The sequence below is a fragment of the Cylas formicarius genome, unplaced genomic scaffold (assembly GCF_029955315.1).
Source record: "Cylas formicarius isolate icCylForm1 unplaced genomic scaffold, icCylForm1.1 PGA_scaffold_1__22_contigs__length_36826433, whole genome shotgun sequence".
Taxonomy (NCBI): domain Eukaryota; kingdom Metazoa; phylum Arthropoda; class Insecta; order Coleoptera; family Brentidae; genus Cylas; species Cylas formicarius.
In genome coordinates this window covers 36391456-36413571 of record NW_026844264.1, presented here as the reverse complement: position 1 = coordinate 36413571, position 22116 = coordinate 36391456, and the positions used below count along the sequence as shown (strand labels likewise).

The 22116-nt window shown below is 36.7% G+C and overlaps 1 protein-coding gene across 2 annotated transcripts in view; it reads right to left on the bottom strand.

Annotated features, from left to right (window-relative positions):
* The window catches only part of LOC132696557 (forkhead box protein E3-like), a 34875-nt gene extending 16923 nt beyond the window's left edge, over positions 1–17952 (bottom strand). For both annotated transcript variants that reach the window (XM_060661450.1, XM_060661451.1), the window contains exon 1: positions 17699–17952. In XM_060661450.1, coding sequence (XP_060517433.1) covers positions 17699–17779 — 81 coding nt within the window. In that variant the 5' untranslated portion in view covers positions 17780–17952. The remainder of the gene's footprint in view (positions 1–17698) is intronic.
* Between the last annotated feature and the right edge of the window lie 4164 nt (positions 17953–22116).

The window sequence follows — 22116 nt, the reverse complement described above, 5'->3', positions numbered from 1 at the left end:
GTGACGGCAGATGAAACCATGGTTCTCTACTATGACCCTCTATCGAAAAAAGTCAACAAAACACGATCTTTTGGGTTTGTGAAGGAATTCTTTTGATAGATTTTAAAGAAAGTAATACCACTGCCAATGGTAAATATTACGCAACATTATTACATAAATTGCGAGGCTGCATACGTGTAAAACGTCGAGGAAAACTGACCAGGGGCGTGCGTCTTTGCGCGATAATGCCTGTCCATACTGCTGGTGTTGCATAAGCTGCCGTTTTAGAGTGCGGATTCCAACAGATAAATCATCCTCCCTATAGTCCAGATGTGGCCCCAACCGACCATTATTTGTTTGGATATTAAAGGGATTGAGTTGTTAATAAAGAGATGTAATAAGTGTATTGAAGTTAAGGGGGAATACATTCAAAAATAATAAAAAATTATTACTCTACTTTGTTTCTTTCATATTCAGGCCGGGAAGTTTTGGCGCTGCCCGCGTACAAACTAGAATATAGATATCGAATAAATCTAAAGGTAAAAATAGATGAAAAGATGCTGTTAATTTAGAAGTAGAAGATAAAAAACGCTTACGTTAAAAAATACGCTAAACAAAAGGCAGTTTATTCCGCGAATTTCATTTGGTTAAAGTGCTTACTAATGTGGTTCAATAACCTGCCGACTAGACTTTTGCGATCCTACACCGGCGAGAGGTCCGACTTAATATTTACTTGGTCGCTTTTGAACCACTAAATTTCGGAAAATGGTATCATAAATTTTAAGTTGCGAAATCGTGGCTAATAATATGAATAACGTAACAATCCAAATAAGAATAAATATCATCGTTCGTTGTTCTTTATGGTACAGATACGGTGCCGCCTTAAATTGTTTTAACGTTCTTATTTTTAACCTCACGCGACCTGAGCGTCACACTCATAAAATTGTTTTGTGAAATTATCGACTTTATCATAATATTGCCAATTTACATATAAAGGCCGAAATGTCGTAAATGTACACATTTAAAATAATTACTCTTATCTAGCTGATATTAATGTAAGATTTTGAGAAACACGTAGAAAACATTGTTCAAAAAGCTCAAAAGACTCTTGGATTTATTTTACGGGTGACTAACATTTTTTTCGTTATAGTGAAAACATTCATTTCTATTGGACGCAGTCTTTGGAAAGTCGTAGAACAAGTTTTTTATTTATTATTTCTTTATAAAGTTGGAAATAATTTGAATCTGAGGTCTGGTTCACGTTAGCTGTGCGAACAGTGTTAAAGAAAACAGCGTGCTTTGTTTTGTAAATAAAATTTTTATTTGATTTTAATAATAATAAATAATAGTAATCTTTACTGTCTAATAGATTAACATCCATAACTATAACTATAATAAATAGTCAACTATATATATATAGATAACAGTTCAACCTAGGGATATACCTCTGTTTACTGTCGAAGAACTAAGAACTGCAGTTGGAAAAATAAAGGATAGCAAAGCCCCTGGACCGGACAATCTCCCTCCTGAAATTATAAAGACAATTGCGAAGGATTATATTGAGGAGTGCACAGACCTCATGAACAAAATATTGCTGAAGGGAGAATTTCCTAGAATATGGAAATTGGCGCGACTTATCTTTATAGAGAAACCAGGTCAGGATAAGAACTATAGACCCATATGCTTAATCAATGTAGCTGGTAAGCTACTGGAACATTTGCTGGTAAAACGTCTCAAGGAAGAAATTGAAAGGACTGGCGGACTGGCAGATGAACAGCATGGGTTTCGGGAAAAGAGATCAACTATCAGTGCTTTGAGAAGGATACGAGAAAAGATAGACGAAGTAAAACAGACACCGTGGGGAAGGAGGAAGTTATGTGCTCTTGTCACGGTAGACGTCGAAAATGCCTTCAACACGGCACCATGGTGTGGTATATTGGAAGAGCTTCGAAATTGTAACATAGCCCCTTATCTGTATAACATCATAGCAAGCTACTTCGAAGATAGGCGTTTAAGCATAGGTGAGGCAGCGCAAATGGACGTCACATGCGGGGTCCCGCAGGGATCAGTAATAGGTCCAACCCTATGGAATGTGTATTACGACGGTGTATTCCGAATTCCTGTTCCAAATGGATATGCTGACGATCTGGCTATCTTAGCAGAAGTAAAAGAAGCCGAGATGATGGAAACAGTAGCCAACCATGCCCTTTACAATGTCACGGAATGGATGAAATCTAAAAACCTGAAATTAGCCCCCCAAAAAACGGAGGCAGTCCTACTTGTTGCTGGAAGGAAAGTTAAAAACATTTCAGTCACAGTGGAAAACCCAACAGTTCAGAGTCAGGAAGTAGTCAGATATTTAGGTATAAAACTAGATAGAAACATGTCCATGGGGGCCCACATCAGAGCCGTAACAGAAAAGGCCAACAAGGCCTTGAACAACATCAGTCGCCTTCTACCAAAAGTGAATGGGCCTCGTGAAAGCACCAGGAGGACATTATGCTCAGTAGTGACTTCAATACTACTATATGGCGCCTCAATATGGGAGCAAGTAGTTGAAAAGAAAGTCTATAAAAGGATTCTGAGTAGTGTTCAAAGGAGGGTAGCCATAAGAGTCTCCGAAGCATACAGAACAACTTCCAATAAGGCACTTATGGGGATAGCTAGGATCCCACCTATTAATCTCCTAGTTAAGTGCAGAGCCCGTATAGAGAAAGATGGACCAGACGCTAAAACGGAAGCACAAAACGCGGTGATGTTGTGCTGGCAAGAGGAATGGGACATAGATGATGGTACAGCGGAATGGAGTAAAAAGCTAATTCCAAATATAAGACCCTGGTTTGAGAGACGACACGTTGAAGTAGATTTTTTTTTTACACAAATACTCACCGGGCACGGGTGCTTTGAAGCCTACTTCAAGCGTTTCAATCTGGCCGAAACCGAGGAGTGCCTTTATTGAATAAACGTGGATACGGTTGAACACACTCTATTTTTCTGCCCAAGATGGAACATGCAGCGGAATATAGCAGAGCAAATACTCGGTCACATAAGCCCAGACAACCTAGTAGAAAAAATGTTAGAGTCACCGACAAATTGGGACCACGTCTGCAAAATGGCGAAGCAAATACTTTCTGCCAAGAGGATAGAACGGCCAAATCTTATACAAGCTCGCTGAACCTTAGTCAATAGGAGACCGAAAAATCATGGGGAAGATCATAGGGCGCGAGAGAACATCACGCGCGTCCGGACGACACTCCATCTGAAGTAATGCTGACGCAGTTCCAGATGGAGGGCACACTGTTTTGTCGTCAAGAGAGGAAGTGTGAGTACGCTCACACTGGGTTTACACGGTCGACTGATGCCAACCCGTCGTCGCCAAGGGGACACACCATCCATCCCCAGGGTGTCTAGAGACGCCCAGAACGGGCTGAGGGAGATTCGCCTTATAACCTCTCATACAAAAAAAAAATAGTCAACTATATTCACTCCAGCAAAGTAATAGTGAAACATACAATCCATTAAAATATTTGAAATTTACGTGTAATTAATGTGGTAAACTGCAAGCGACTAAGACAAAAAACGGCAATATTATTACCGAAGTCATTAAATAATTTCATCAACTGATACGGAACACATTTAATTAAAAAAAATGGTTCTTCCAGTTACTATCTATAGGGGTAGGGGCACACCAAGAACCAATAACCTCCGAATCATTCTGCAGAGACACAGAGTCGACCACTCTATCAATTATTCGAAACAATTTCACATCATCAGCAAAGAGCAAAATTTGACACTATCAATATTAGCTACGATATCATTAATGAAAAGCAAGAATATCCACGGCCCTAAATCGCTACCCTGAGGAACACCGCAACATCTGAGCATCCTCGGTTTAGCAAGCAGCACAGTGTCGGCCGCCCGGTCAAAGACTTCGCGTCGCCGTCGTCCAAAACACAAACGTCTGGCTGCAGTCGTCCTAACGAAAGAACCGAGAATCGGCAAGACCGAAAAAAGTACGTCAAGTTCGATCAAATGTTAAAGTTTTGCTTACTGTTCTCTTTGATTATCGTGGCGTAGTAGATCAAGAGTTATGAGTCGTTTGCGAGAGGAAATACGAAGAAAACGTCCGGAATAGTGGGAGAACAATCATCATAAATTGCTATTTTCCAAAAAAAAATCCTTTCAAATACCATGAAAAGAACACATAAGCCGTATGTCCAGCAGGTGCTGAGTTTCCCATGCTTGCGATTCTTATCTCGGACGCACTATATATGCAATGCTATGCCATATAGACAATTTTGAAATCAGTTTCTTCTTTCTTTGAAGTTTTGCCTTTAATTTGGTATTTGAAGTAACCGGCGTGGGAAATTTTCGTCATTTCATTGGATCCGGGAATTAACCTCGCCGAGTCGGATCGAAAACGAGCGTTTCTCGAAATCGATTATACCGAAATCTAATATGACAACACATACCGCGTTGGTTTGCTTTTGCCAACGCGTTAAACGTGAGCTTCGGTTGTTATGGGCTGACGCAGGCCAACGGATATTATATCTGAGGCCGATCGAAACGGCAATAAATTAATATTATCGCCGTGCGTGTCGGAGATTTAAAACGGGAAATAAATCTGTCAGATTTTGAGCAACATGCGCGAAATTAACGGGCCTACCGCCGTGGGCACCGAAATCTATTCTTAATTTCTTTTCTATTTTACGTTTATAATAATAATAATAATAATAATTGTACAATTACAGGAAATACTAAATATAAATCATCCAATAACACTCGAAGACACATTAATCGACAAAACATCATCACTACAGTGGCTTCATATCCTGATGTTAGTAGGATAGGAGGAAGCTCCTCTCTAACAAGATCACATTACCAATACATGCAAAGCAGAGAAATCTGAGACCGATAATAATAATAATAATAATAAGTGGTTGTTGCCGCTATAGTAATAGGAGCCACGGGAAAAATACCAAAAATCCTAAAAAGGTCAAAATTTAATCAAAATATCTGAAGTGCTATAAAATATTTTATTTTTGCAAAATTTATCACCCTGTAAACAATGGGTTACAAGAAAAGTGCCAAAACCCAAGAAGTACCTCAAACGACTTTGGACCGGTTTATGGAAAGGCCATTCCTGGTCTGGAAAAAACACCTTTCAACGGGTTGTCTTTAAATGGGAAAGAAATGTTTTAGGAAAACCAAAAGAGACACTTGCAAATTGGAAGTTTACTACGGCAGAGAAAAGAAAATAAAACATTCTTCTCGAGGACCCCACAGTACCCCACAATAAGATCTCCAGATAGCCTAAGCCTAAGTAGACAGTATTTTTTTAATAGAAAAATATGTTTTAACTATTGCTAAAAAAAATAAAAAACAATTTTTATAAATTTAACTGACACCCCACACGGGCGACCTTTTTTTTCTATTTATAATCATAAAATATTTAAACAGCGTCTTCATTTATCGTCATTTCAATTATGCACGCCGTCGGTTGAATAAATAAAAACAATCGGCACATGAAGTTTTGGATTCTGTTTATATTATATTTACATTGTTTGAAAACATTTGCGTATTTTACACATTATCCGCTTTTATTTTATAAACTTGGTCATTAATTCCCAATAAACTACACAATCCGTTTCGTGACGCGCGGCCATCTTTATTGTTTTCATTGCGGACACTAAACATTTACGCGTCAGCGATGAATATCGATCGTTGCGCCTAAAAGGAAAGTTCGCGTTAATTGGAACCCGCGGCAGAGATTTCATAGTAATATGTATACGTCGTTCCAAAACGCTATAGGAACTACCAACTTGCAGTTTTGTGGTAGCAGCGACGTTCCACTTCTGGTTATACGTCACGTACTGTCGAGTAAGCAATAAAAATGGTGCTGCATCGGGTTATTTTTAACCGGGTTCAACAAAAGAGGTAACCGTAATACCTAATATTCATCAACTTTTGGTTATTATTTCAAATCGCTTAATAAAAACTATGGCATATTTAACTTACCGAGGGCAGCGCCAAAATTTCCCGGCCTGAATATAAAAGAAACAAAGTAGTAGTATTATTTTTCAATATAACCCCCTTTAACTTCAATAAACTTATTACATCTCTTTATTAACAACCCAATCTTTCTCTTTTGGTTTGTCTGCAAAATCAGCTAAAATAGCTTCTTTTAGCTCAACTTCGTGGTTAAGCCGCCGTCCACTTTTTTTCCAATATCCAAGCAAATAATAGTCGCTGGGGGCCATATCTGGCCTATAGGGACGATGATCTAGTTGGAACCCACACTCGAAAATGGCAGCTTGTGCAACACCAGCAGTATGGACAGCTGCATTATCGTGCAAGAGACGCACGCCTCTGGGAATTTTTCATCGACGTTTGAGACGTACGCAGTCTCGCAATTTATGTAATAATGTTGCGTAATATTTACCAATAACAGTTTTTTTAAAATCTATCAAAAGAATTCCTTAACAATCCCAAAAGGTCGGGGCCATAACCTTTTTTGTTGACTGGCGGACTCTGAATTTTCTTGGAGGCGCTTCACCCTTACGACGCCACTCCATTAATTCTTTTTTCGACAGAGGGTCATAATAGAGAACCATAGTTTCATCTCCCGTCACAATAGTTTATATCACAGGCTTCGGTTCCGACCCACAGAGTTTCAAAAAAGACCGCGCACACTCGACACGGCGTTGTATTTGAATAGCCGAAAGGTTTTTAGGAACCCATCTTGCACACACCTAAATGATCATGCAGGATTCGACGAACACTTGTATCAGAAAGCTTAGTAATTTCTGTGATTTTTTTGACCTTTAAACGTCGATCACGTAATACCAAGTCCGTTATGACCTCCATTGGTCGACCAGTTTTTGAATCATCTTCAAGGGACTCCTGCCCCATTCGAAAACGTTTTGCCCATTCTTTCACTACAGAATACGAAGGAGAACTTTGGCCGTACACACCATCCAGCCTTTATTTAATAATTTTAGGTGCTAACCCTTACTGTCAATAAAAAGCTATTTGATGCAAGACTTCAATTTTTTTTCGGAGCCTACTAAGATATATATTTAAAAGAAGAAGTTTTATCGTGATACCGGAGCTGCATCTATGTCAGGCCGGGAAATTTTGGCGCTAACCTCGTATTATTTATTATAAGTCTTGACTAAAGAGGAACACAAACAAAATGTAACATTATCATAATCACTGCCATTATCATTAAATAAATTTATACACAATATACCTAGTTTCCCGCCTGTCGCCTTGCGCTTTACGGTTAGAACATACCGAACACTACTTTTTCTTTCCATCATTTTACCGTTTTGCCAAAATTAGCGGCTGATTTGAGTAGTGCGTGTCAAATGAACAATTCTTCTGCAAGTGGTATCGGTTTAGAAATGATGTCCTCTACATCCTGGGTTATTGAGTAATAATTTTTGACACAGATGTAACACTACCCTTGTACTTACAGGCAAATCAGGTCTCTGGTGACTGACTTTCTGAGTTCGAGCCCTAAGAGTATCGTCATTTGGATCGTTTTCATGCAAGTAAAGCATCCAAAAAAAAAATTGTAAAATTCGTTCTCTTCTAAATATGCTTTCGTTTGCTATCAAATTGCAATAAAAAAATTCAAAAGAATGAATGAATGACGACCCTGAGAGTGAAACAGAAATAATTTTTGAATTAAAACTGGTAGACTATTCTGACCATTGCCTTCAAAAGCCAAGATGATATACTTCGAGGCATAATTACCGACCCGTCCCTTAGTTCAGCACTTTATCAAAAATTTTTGAAAAATTTTATAACACTACAATACCAGAAATTAAAAAATGTTGAAATATAATTTTGCAAGAACCAGGCTTTTAGATTTCAGTGCACCGCAGGTTATGACATTGAAGAATCACTTGAGAAGCATCCATTGAAATTTCTTTTTATTAACTTAATTTGAATATTTATTGCCGTGATATACCTAATAGGATTGCCGCAAATATTGTTTCTCTTTTACAGTATTTTTACTGGTTTGACCTCTGCAGCAAAACAGCAAAAAGTCTTGTATATCAAGTCGTACATTTCGTGTCAGCAGAAAGTTAACATTAAGAGGATACCAAATCACATATTTAAGCTGAAGGCAATTAATTAATCCTCTAGTTTACCATGGCAGCCAAAAAACTTGAAGATAATTTAAAATATAATAAAATTATATGTCTTTACAGCAACAATTTTCAAACGTTAAGCGACCAATATAATTTTTAAGCACTTGTTTGTTGCGTTAGAGGTTTTCATATTCTATAGGATTTATTTGTACATACTTCTTGCAATTCCATAATATGTTAGACAGAAACAGCCTGAGCAATGGAAACAGAAATTTTGCAAACAAACTTACTCAATTAAAATAATTACAATGTAACAATATAATCATGTATCATTGGTTTATTGAGTCCTTTGTCGACTGTCGACACCAGGCTATGTTTTTTCTGCGTCACTATTATCTTTTAATCCCAATGACATCACATAAACTTCCAAATATATTGAGTGTTTGGTATGGAATTTCTAGAATATTCTCGAAACTTGAAATTGCTGCTGAAAAAAAAACACGGCCGTATATCGATCAAAGCAACGGCGCACAATTAAAATCCCATATCCGTCACTATTATAATTTTATCGTTCTTACGAAAACAAATTACTGAAACGTCCAAATTTAGGACGCGGACGACCTTCTTAGCCAGTAATCTAATTTAAAATAGGAGCACGAACATGAAAAACAACGATAACAGAAGTCACCAAGATGTCAGTTTTTTTAAGTCTTATTATCGGCGTTAAATATACTATCGCGGCCCGCGGCGAGATACCAATTTATATTAATTGCTGTTTACAACGTACGTAATTGACTACGCACTTATAAACTGGATATCCGCAATAGCACAGTTGAAACTGTTGTCCTTCCTGATACTCCAAACAACACTGACCACAGATCAAATGTTCTAAAGAAATATAACATCACAAATAGATTTACCACTTGTCCAAAAATCTGTCCGTCAAAGACGAAATTCCATTTGAGATGCCCGGAGCCCGTGCGTGTGCGACAAAGAACACATCGGAAAGACCGAAATAAAAATTTTAACTTGGATCAAAGAACATGAAAGACAAATAAACTCTTCAGCAGTTGGCGAACACAATCACGAAACCGAATATAAAATTTAATGAAAAATCGGAGACTCTATAGAAATCTATAAACAATCTTAACGGCGACTCAGGTCTGTACCTCTCACCAATATGCCCCTCATTAAGCTCCGCCCCCTCAAACAATGTATAAGCAGGTACAGGGTAAACTGCGAACCAGTTTCAGTCAAACCCTGAAGAAGTCAACGGGATGATCGGCCAATCGTTAGCAACGCAGGAGGGATCCAGAAGTTTTGTAAAAAGTATCAAAAACATGATGACACTTGGGCTAAAAAAAGTAGAATACTAACCAAAACAATAGATTGTCCATATTTATAGTCGGTCATCAAGGTAATGTTGAATCTTGAACAGCATTACTTGCTGGCGTTTGGCGAATCATCTTGTTAGTTTCAGATAGTACCAATTTTGCAAATAGTACCTTACCATTTTGATTTTTAATTCGTCCTTCGGTAAATAAAAATTTCTTTCTGAGGTATGAGTGCAGAACTTAAACATAATTTATATTTCCTCGATTTCATTTTGAGTCGGGAAAATGTTACTAGATTTTTAGAAAATCTGTAACGAGATTTAAATGCACTAAGCTCATAATGTGTTGTTTTTCTTTTCTTCATCACAACAAAATAGATTTCTCCCAGAATTATCAAGTTCTGCTTAATCCACAAGACGCACTTTTTTTAAAATGTCGATGATACGTTAAACTTTTAAAAAATGCACTTTTTTTTATTAATGCAAATCAAAAAAATTGTTACTATCTTTAACGTCCTACAATCCTGTAACGATTGTTATCGCAAGTTGAATCATTTAGGTCAATGGTATTGCAAAACAGTGCACGTGTCGTTTATGTTAAATATCGGTTCGTGTCTGTGAGGTGTACCACCGCACTAACAAAAATCTGGTCAGCAAAATTGAAAAATATATACATCGCAAGGTGACGCGCTCCGCTAAAACGGGTGCCGCAATCAAATCAAAATTTAAATAGTTCATTTCGTCAACTCCATGTAAAGGTGAAAAAAACTCAACATTATATATACACAAAAAGCATCGTTAAAAAACAGGATCAAGTTATTCTCTATAAAAGAAAATATGCAAAAAATATATCAAATCTTTAAACGAAAAAAAAATTAAAAAAGTTTAAATTTAAATACTATCTCTAGTCGAGGGCGAGTATATTGTCTGGGGTACCACAGGGTAGCGTTTTGGGACCTTTATGTTTTTAAATTTATACAACGGGTATTTCAAACTTTATAGTTGCCTGTAGGGCTGAATTGGAGGGTGTGTGTAAATTATCATCGGAACAAATAAAAAGGTCACCGTAGCTAAACAACAAACTTTGAAAATTAATAATATTCCCTTAATGGACACGGACTTAGATGTCGTGAACACGTTAAGAAAGAAAAAAGAAAATCTATGGGAAAGCTTAGCACATTTTAACCACTGCGACTTATTTATCTTGAGTTCAGGGTTCGCATTCAAAAAATTCAGTATAGCTGATGTAGGCTTGCTTGCAGTCTTCGTAAATATGATCATGTGTATAAAAAAAGAATTGTTCTAGTAAAAAATGGCGAATTTACATTATGCCCAGGGGAACACTCCTAGCAAATTGTATTGAATTTTATTTTCAACATTTAATATTTATATAGATTTTATTTATAATGTTTCAAAATATTAACTGTCTTTTTTTCAATTCTTTTTACAGCACAAATTAATTAAATGCAGCAATAACTTCTTTGTCTCTTGGGAACTATGTGATCGATGCTTCTATGAAACGTTTTCACCAAAAATCATTTTTAAGACTTTGGGGGTTCTTAGTTTTTTTTTGCAACTACTTTATTAAGATTAATTGTTAATTGCATGGAAATTGCCGTGTATAGGCAACCTTCTGTATTGAAGAATTACTTTTCTATACAGTACTTATCTAACTCCGCCTGTGGTAGTGATGGGTGGATCGAGTAGCCCATCACTGCCATTGCCGGTCCCAAGCCCGGATAAAGGAGGAGGGTTGTGGCGTTAGGACTTAGCACCCTATCACACGTAAAACCCCAAATGGGAAAAGCTAGGACAAAAGGCAGAATGAAAATACAGAAACGGAAAAATGGTCCCCGGGTGGAAATCCACACCTTCGATGAAGGGAGCCCCATAGGATACGGGGGGTGGGGGGGGGGGCAATTCTGCTTTTGGTCAAACAGCAAACCCAAGCTTACATCTCAACCAAACCAAAACAAAAAACAGTAAAAACAGGAAACTAGTATGTGCCACCTGGAACATACAGGGTTGGCGAACAAAAGAAACAGAAGTCAGAGGGGAATTTAACAAAGGACAAATAGACATACTGGTAATGAGCGAAACAAAAAAGAAAGGACATGGCACAGAAGACATAGATGGGCACCTACACATGTGGAGCGGTATTAATAAAGAAAACAGAGCTAAAGCCGGGGTTTCGGTACTTATCAACAAGAAATGGAAGAAAACCATTACATCATGGGAACCCATTAATGAACATATAATCACAGTACACCTGAAAATGTGCGGCAGATCAATAGTTTTATTAGGAGTATATGGACCAACAAACGACAGCGCCGCTACAGAAAAAATTACATTCTTTGAAACTCTAAAGGAAGAAATTGAAAAAGTGAAAACTAAACAAGAAATAATAATAGCTGGGGACTTTAACGGAAGGACGGGAAATAAAGCACATAACAAAACAGTAGGCCATTTCGGGGAGGACACAATTAATGACAATGGTGAAAGATTAATTGAAATTTGCGAATTAAACGACTTAAAAATTACCAACGGCTTCTATAAACATAAAGACATTCACAAATACACCTGGATACAAGAAACTAGGAATCTAAGATCCATAATAGATTACATAGTTGTTAGGATAACTACAACAATTAAGATACAGGATGTAAGAGTTAAAAGAAGCGCTGAATGTGGAACCGATCATCGACTAGTAGTTGCGTACATGCACTTTCCTTGGTATGGAGTAGCAAAGAAAAACAAAGAAGAGATAGCAAAACAAGAACAACAAAAAGACAACCAAAACAACCAGGAAATAAAAGAGAAAAGATTTAAAATTCACCTCCTAGAGGAAGAAACAATAAGAGATTTGTACAGACGTAGACTTGATGAAAAACTAATAGAGTCCAATTTTAATAATTTAACAGACACTTACGAACACGTGAAGAAGAGCATTAAAGAGGCAGCTTATGAAGCATTAGGAGAGGAAGACGGAAAGAACAAAAAATATACAGAAGAACTTAGTGAGGAAGCTATTGCAGCTATTCAGGAAAAAAAACGCTTACACCAAAAATGGCTCTGTACAAATTCGGGAGAAGACCTACAGAAATATGAGGACAAAAACAGAGAAACAAAAAAAAATGAAAAATGGGATAGACTCTGCCAAAACATACAACAGTATACAGGAGGTACAAGATGCTTGGAATCATGGAGAACAATAAGATCTGTCAGATCAAATACCAAAGAGAAAGTCAATATACAGTTTATCAAAGAAACCGAATGGGAAAATTATTATCAACAACTACTAACGGAGACACGACCACAATTCTGGCAACAACTAACATACCAAATACAACCTAACAACAATCTAAAGCATGTAACAATAGAAGAAAAAGAAATAATAAAAGCCATTAAAGAATTAAAAAACAAAAAATCACCAGGGCCAGGGGGGATAGTGAATGAACTTATTAAGTATGGGTCGGACAAATTATTCAGAATATTGAAAAACATGTTTGAAAGAGCAATAAATGGAGAAACGTTACCAAGGGAGTGGAATACGGCATATATAAGCTCTATTTTCAAGAAGGGGGGTCGTAGGAAGTGTACCAACTACAGAGGAATTAGCATTATATCAAGCATGGGAAGACTATATGGAAAGATAATCAAAAACAAAATAGAAGACCAGATAATAGGGAAAATAGGTGAAGATCAAGCCGGTTTCACGGCAGGGAAGTCATGCGTTGATCAGATATATACGGTAAGGCAGACTATCGAAAAGAAAAAAGCTAAAAACAGAGACATCCATTTAGCATTCATAGATATAAGAAAAGCTTATGACTCTATACCCAGACAACAACTTTGGAAAGCAATGGAAGATATTGGGATAGAAAGAGAACTAATAAAAGCCGTAGATACAATGTACAAGAACAACGAGTTGTCGGTTAAAATAGGTAATAGGTACACAAATCGATTCACAACATCAAAGGGCCTACTACAAGGATGCCCTACATCAACAACGTTGTTTAAGATCTATCTTGAGAGGACGCTAACACAATGGAAAAGAAAATGTCAAGGTGTGGGAGTCCCAGTACGCGACGACCACTTATACACCCTAAGCTTTGCCGACGACCAGGTGGTCATAGCCCAGGATGAAGACGACTTGAGTTACATGCTCAGAAAGCTGAAAGAGGAATATGAGAAGGTAGGTTTGGAAATAAACTTCGAAAAGACAGAATATCTAACAACAAAAGAAGGGGAAATCGAAGATTTAGAAATAGATGAAAACACAACCGTAAAAGCAACAGACAAATTTAAATACTTAGGGTGTATAATAACAAAAGATGGAACAAGAGAAGAAGAAATCAAATCTAGACTAGGTCAGGGTAGAACATGTATAAAACAACTGAACTCCATTATATGGAACAAGAAATTAACAAAGAAAACAAAAACAACAATATTTAAGACAATAGCAGAAACCTGGCTATTGAACAAAAAGAACAAATCTAAAGTAACCGCCGTCGAAATGGAATATTGGAGAAGGTGTTGCCAACGAACACGCATGGATAGAATACGTAACGCAGAAATCAAGAGGCAAATGAATGTAGAAAAAGACTTATTAACTACAATAGCAGAAAAACAGCTTAAATGGTATGGTCATGTCAGACGAAGTGACGATAGACGGTGGATAAAGAAAATCACAGAGTGGAGCCCTATGGGACGTAGAAAGAGAGGAAGACCCAGAAGATCGTGGAAGGATGAAATAGATGAAGCCATGGAGGAAAGGGGGTTGGAAGACGGAGATTGGAATGACAAAGATGAATGGAGAGTCTGCTTGAGAGAGGGAAAACGGCGCGAGCTGTAACAAACCCCATATATATATATATATATATATATATATATATATATATATATATATATATATATATATATATATATATATATATATATATATATATATATATATATATATATATATATATATATATATATATATATACAGTACTTATCTAATTTTGTTTCTTGTTTGTTTATTTTATTGTTTCTGGGGGCATAAAATCTGCACATCTCGATCACACTGCAGCGTGTAATAAATTACCTCTTACGATTTGTTTTAAAATCCTTAAGTAAACAGTTCCATTAAATCGCCATACGTATTTGTAAACATCGATGTAATATTTAATATTTTGGTATTTTTTATCGGACGTTTTTTTGCGCTGATAAAAATATAATGCCGTCGCATTGATGTGATGTTAGCACATTGCATAAACATGTTTTCCACATTTTATATTTATTACCACAATGTCAGAGACCTGCGTTTCCGAAGAACCAGCATTATTTCACCATTTTAAAAAGGCACCATGCAGTGAAGCCACATTGTTTCGGAGTTTTTCGGAGTCTTCTAGTACAACCAAAAAGGAGACATCATTTTGTTATTTGTTTTCTCAATATTTATGAGTCGCTGCTGTTGTTTTATAGGGTTGTTCGGAAAGTCATGTCGTTTTTTCCCGTCAGGGGACTTAATTACGTTTTTTCGAAACCAACTTCACACTTAAGCCGCATAACCATTATATGTCTTGAGAGCTGATATTGTAAGGCTTGTGTGTGAAAAAGTTCTATTAATTGTACGCAGTAGTTTTTGGTTGGTGCCCTTTTAAATATGGAGAGCAATAAGCAGCATTTTCGTCATATTTTACTTTTTTACTTCAGAAAAGGTAAAAATGCTGTCCAAGCGAGAAAAACATTGACGGATGTGTATGGAGAAGGCGTGTTAACAGTACGTCAGTGCCAGAACTGGTTTGCAAAATTTCGATCCGGCAATTTTGATGTCGAAGATGCACCACGGTCTGGAAGGCCGGTCGAAGCTGACAAAGATGCGATAAAGGCATTAGTTGATGCAAATCGGCGAATAACCACACGAGAGATCGGTGAGAGATTAAATTTGTCGAATTCGACTGTTTATGGCCATTTGAAGGGCATGGGCTTAACCTCGAAGCTCGATGTGTGGGTGCCCCATGTCCTTACGGAGCGAAATTTGTGTCGTCGCGTTGACGTGCGTGATTCGTTCCTCAAACGTCAAGAAAATGATCCATTTTTGAAGCGGATTATTACTGGGGACGAAAAATGGGTTGTATACAACAATGTTAAACGCAAGAGGTCATGGAGCAGAAAAGATGAACCGGCTCAAAGCGTGTCAAAAGCCAACATTCACCAAAAAAAGGTGATGCTCTCCGTTTGGTGGAATGTCAAAGGAATCGTTTTTTTTTGAGCTTTTGTCGGACAATACAACGATTAATTCAGAAGTCTATTGTCATCAACTGGACAAATTGAATGATTCACTTAAAGAGAAGAGGCCCGAATTAATCAACAGGAAGGGTGTAGTGTTCCACCAGGATAATGCGAGACCTCACACAAGTTTGGTCACTCACTTTGGCATTATCAAGTTTGACGAACTGATTTCTACCTTTATGAAAAGTTTAAAAGTGCATTTATGTTGTTGTTTTTTTTTTAATATTTTCATTGTTTCTGTATCTAGTAAAACATAAAACTCCTAAACATACACGTAAACACTTTTCTTATTTTATGTAAGGCATGCATTTGGATCAATTTTCTGAAAACGGGCAATGTCTAGAAAGAAACGCAAGAGCCAAGAAAGTGTCTAAATTGAAATCTTATGCTTCGATAACAAGAAAAGTGGTAAGACTTTAAATTTTGTTTTGTTTATATGAAAAAGTCTACCAATTTTTAAGACTTTTTGTGTTTTTAAGGACTTTTCAAGCATTTTTCTCGGTTTTAATCGTATCATAAAACTAATATTTAGTAATCCGATTATAGAGGTTATATTGTGAAGTGTAAACTTGGGAATCCATATTTTATATACAGGGTAGTCTGAATTATAATAGAGAAACTTTAACAACCTACTGAGCAATACGCAAAAAGCCATACACAATTGAGACTAAGGAAGTTATAAACAATGTTTATTTTTGACTCTCATTGAACGGGGCGCCAGCGAGCAACCATCTTTAGAATAAACGGCCATATTGACGAAAATTCCAACATCAACTGTATGGAAAATTGCGAATAATCCCGTTTCAACGAGGAAAAAAAGAATTGATGCTGACATTTTCTCGACTCTAGATGAAAGTGATCCAAGATACGGCGTAAAATTTACCAGTTAGGAGAGGAACAAAGCGTGTCTACATTAGATATCTTAATTAGGAGGCTTGAAAAAGGTGAAACCGGTGTTAAATGTGGCAGAACTACCTTATGGAAGTGCATTCAACACATGGGTTTTAGATTTTAAAGAATATCTAGAAAAAATTAGGATTTACAGAGAACAACAAAGGCCAATTATTTACTTGGATGAAACCTGGTTTGACACTTATGATACCCTGGAAAAGGGTTGGGTTGATCTATCAAAAAGGGGTAAAAGAATAACTATTTTGCATGCTGGCTCTGAAGATGGACTTTCTCTGTCTGCGAAAAATATTCAAGATCCTTCTCTGGATTACCGTGAACACACCACCGCTGATTTATTTCAAAGTTGGTTTAAAAACAATTCCAAACATTCCTCCTAATAGCGTGATTGTAATGGACAATGCAAGTTATCACGGCAGACAGTTCACTAAAACCCCTTCCTGATGTGACACAAAAGCAACAATCCAAAACTCCAATGTCCTCAAACTTATAGAAACCGAAGTTTTTAACATCCTTCTACAAAGTTGGGCAAATTCTGTTAAACATATAGAAAAAGCAGAACAATGGTATATCCATATTGCAAATAATATAGAACAAATAATAATTAGGACAGGCTATGATAGCGATAGTGATACTGATATATTATGTGAATAATTTTAAGTAACTTAAGTAATTAGTAATTTTATTTTAGATTTAAACATAAATGCATACATAAATAAATAAATATTGTTTAGTATCTTTCCTAACAAAACCCCAAATAATTAAATTCTAAGCAAAGTACGGACCTGTTCGGCCATAACAATTTGTTTTACACTTTTTTATTATTTCGATTAATTAAAACGGCGTCACGCAAGGCGCTGGTTAAAAAAAATTATCTACGCTATAAATTTGAAGTTTGAAGGGTTGTCAGTTCTCGCATTATTTCCTTGCATGCCCGAAATGCAAATGAAATTTTGGGGCAAAGTAATGTGGACTTTTTTATTTATTTTTCCCTGCTGAATACGCTGCGTGCCTGTCTTAAAAAAATAATTATCGGGTTTTCGGGTGAGATTGAGACACATCGCGTTAGGAAACATGGCCTGAAATACCAACTTACCGATGTCAAAATATGACTGGTATGCCTGTTCCCCGCGAAGGTTAACGCTTCCGGCAAAGTCGACGGTCCTGTCATGTTCATCACCACGGTCCTATACAACTCCAGGATTGCTGGAGGTGTCCGGGTCAAACTTTATCACACAAACAACCAAATATAAAACTTTTTCTGTACGGCCGCGGGCTGATATAAAACGTACGATTGTAGTTGCTAACCGATAAACGCTTTGCCGCGGTCGCAGCAGGCCGTGTCCAATAATCGCGCCGACTGGAGAACAATCGAGTATGCAAATAAGACGGCCGAGCTTTCCGACTGGTTTCGGCGGGAAGTGCGTGGCTCGTCCCTGCGTTCCCCCACCCTTTGCCGCATCAAGAAGCGCCGCCTGTCGTCGTCGAAGCTCGCATGACCAGCGTTTATAGTTAGGGATGTTCCGATACCATTAAAGTATCGATACCTACTCATTTCGATAGTACTCGAATCTTTTTTCGATACTACTCAAATAAATACTCCTAAAGTATCGATACTTATAGTAGTTTATTATTTTTTTATTTATTTTAAGGAAACTAACAATGACCCTTGAAGGGCAATAATTATAACAAAATTAAGAAGGAACAGAAAACTTTTATTATAAAGGTTTGCGTCACATTAAGCACGTACTTTAAACAAAAAACTCCATGATAACATTAGAATAATAAGCAGATGATTACAATAAATAAAATTATTCGTAAGCAAAAAAAAAGAAGGGCGGGCATCTTTCTCGCTTTTGGCTCAGGCTCAATCGAGTAAAATCGGACGAGTTCATCTTGACTGGCGCGAGACAACGCGTCACCATAGATCAGATTTGATTATGTTTGTCTGATGCGGTCGGTTTTTTTTTTTAATGGTGAGAAATCTTGTTTCACCAATGGGTTAACCTGTTTACTAAACTAACCTAGTTTATTGCATTTAAATCTTGACTAAAAATTAATAAGTCAGTTTTTCGCTTATATAAACAATAGTCATAATTTGAGTGAACAAAGTTAAAACTTAACATGAAATTATGAAAGCATTCTTACCAATGTCGTGGACTTTCTCTTTTCTTTTAATTTTTGATTTTTCAACAACCGCGGACTTCTGCTACCATGTTAAAAATGATAAAACGGAATTCTTCTAACTGAATCTTTATGACTAAAACATGTGCACCACCACCATTCTGTCTTTTTTCTGTTGTCCCTCTTAGTTTCTGGTCGAAACCAAACACAGATCACAACCAAAAGGCACAGAATGCAAAATGGACATTGCTATTAGATTAGATTTAAATAATACCTCACCTTTATTGAACTTAAATTATCACCACAATTTTAATTAAGGTTTTATTGTCATTTTTCGGTATATATAGTAGCAGGTAGTTGGTGAATATTACATCTGATACAGACACGGTGTTGTCGAAACAATTGTCATGTCAAAATATATAACTTCGTGAAAATCTGAACATTTAGTTCAATTTTTGAACCATACAGGTTTTCGTATTTTGTTTTTATACGATAAATAATAAACGTTTATTAATATTATATTCTTTTATACATATATTAAATTACCTATTAAACTTTTAAACTTATTTAAATCCAAAAATTAAATTAATTTTTGTAATGGAATGAGCAGCGACACACCGCACGAGCTCCCCCGATTTACCCAGGACACAAACATCGGTTTACCTGTCGGCGTCGTAATCGGAACGCAAGCCATTAAGGACGGCCAATCGGTGCGTGAGCGCGCAATCACAATGGCGTGGGAAGGCGTGCGCGACTATGCGTAGACCCGCCCGTAACCGATCTCGGTGGTCCTCGCGAATTGTCTGCTTTCGATCTGCTTATATTAGCAACAAAGTTATTTCTCTTTGGACTTTATTGGCGGATCGTTTCGTGTCGTATTTTAGGGTGTCGTCCGGAGTCCCCAGATAGCACACAATATCCCCAGTATATCCGGCCGATGTCCCATTTAAGCCGCTTGTGAATAGATAGACATACCACAGTAAATAGCTATTATGTTTTTTAAAAATAAATAGGACGTAAATGTAGTATAAATAAAGCATAAGAAATATAATTTAATAAAATATATATCATTGCGATTTTTTAGTTGATACTTTTTTTAAATAAAATCCACTTTCTCTTCATGGTTTTTGAGCAGTTAAATTTAGGCATACAAAACTAAACTAATTTTTTATTTAAGTAAGCAATGTTAAAGAAAATCCCCCAGAACAAAATTATATTTTTAATTATATCGTATACATAATACATTTTATTCTTAAAATGGATGCAAGCATCAGACCCCAAAAACAAAGGAATCATCCTGCATGAAATACAGTTTTTACATTAAAATGATTGTTGGGTTTATACATGAAAACGTTTTTCTTTTTTTTTCCAAGGCTGTCTTCATGGTGATAGTAGGTACCATCACAAGCAAAAAAAAAAACTAGAAAATGTTTAGGTTGACAAAAAAATATTGCATGAAAATAGGCTTTTACTGTCAAACTGAAAGTTCATATTTGTTCTAGTTTTTTATGCACGCGATAGTACCTACTCTCATGAAAGAGATCTCACCGATGAGAGTTTAATGAGTTTTGTATTTAATGAAATGAAATACATAAATGTATATATAGTCTCGTTCTTTTTTTTTATATAAAGCACGGATATATAATACCTGTCTTTCTCAAAACTAAAATAGTTTCAGATGCGGATGAGAAGGCAAACACGTCACAAACATCAAAGATACTTTAAGTTAGGTTGTTTTTCATTGCATTAAATGTAGGACCAAATTATTTTGGATATTAATGTCACAGTTTTAAACTATGCAATTTCTAAAAATAATACAAAAATTGTTGACCTACCTTATTTCAATTTTTTGTAATAGTTATACTTAAGTAGTTTTACGACCACAGCTACTACTACCTACTATTACCAATGGGTAATAATATGCCAGATCGACAAAAACTGGTAATAACGAATAAATATACTATTGCATAGGTAGCAGGTTAATACCTACGACAAGTATAATGCTCTAAGGTTAGTAAATATTGGTAATGAGAGACAACATTATTCTGTATCTATCTAATTTTTTCAAGAATGAAACAACCATGAAAAAAATTTGAGAAGGTCTATTCAACACGCGCATGCGCGAGATTTAACAACAACCAACATGGCCGCTGACAGATCGTCAATAAGTTCGGATACCGCTTTGCCTTGAAATATGTTCAGATTTCATTAAATTCTCAGGCAAAACGGAGACACCGATGTTTTGACAGGAAAACGGCGCCAAGCACCGGTTAGTAGGTGAAATATAGAGGCAGGAAGATGATTTCTATCTCTACGAGAATAACAAGATTGCTTTGAAAAAATCGTCGCTGGGCGGGGCAAGTTCGTGGCGCCTAGCACAAAGCAGTTTTTTATTATAAAAGGAAAGTGCTTCGCGGTTTCGTGTGGTAAAGGGACGCATTGTTTTTCTATTGTGCTCCTGCGGACCACTATGGAACTTTCGGAAAATCGATGTAATTTAAATGTGCACGCAAATTTGCTATTCAACACGCGCATGCGCGAGATTTAACAACAACAAACATGGACGCTGACAGATCGTTAAGTTTGGATGCCGCTTTTTCTAGAAATATGTTCCGATCCCATTAAATCCTCAGGCAAAACGGAGATACCGATATTTTGATGGCCCAAAGCAAAGGTTAGTAGGTGAAATGTAGAGGCAAAAAGATGATTCCTATCTCAAAGAAAATATCAATGCCACCTGCGTATCAATTTTTATCGTATAGTCTAATAGTACAGCCGACGACAGATTCTTGGTTAAATGAAATAAAACAAAACCAAATAAAGAATTCCTTTTTATTGAATCATTTTTGCAATCCATGTACCCATAAATTGGCGTATTGTCAGTTAAAGTCAGACCGATATAGTCATATCTCTTACGTTATAGTTTATCTGAATCGATCGCTCTATATTTTATTTATAATGTATGTTTGAAAACAGGTATCAGGTGATGTCAGTACATAGAATCGGAATCGTTTCTAACCTACAACTAGAGAACTGGGCGATTTAAGTAATGTGCTGTTTGCTTGTGCTCTTCATTGGGAGAAATCACAACAGTTGTATGAACCACTCATTAGTGCTAATTTTCCTTCGCCTCTGCATATTAATTCCATTTTATTTCACGGCACTCAGTTGGATTTTGCTGCTAGAATTGTTTGCCGCTTTTTAGATGCATGTGGATTAAAACTTTGCATATTGTTTTCACATATTCTAATTCTTTCGTCCATTTTTTTTTTCCTGTATAGCCGTCCAGTAGGATGATGGTATCACCCAGACCCTCTTTACGGAGGCATCCTTCATGGAAATAGTTTATTGCACACCACTACCGAGAAGCTGGCCGAATTGCCTTGGCAG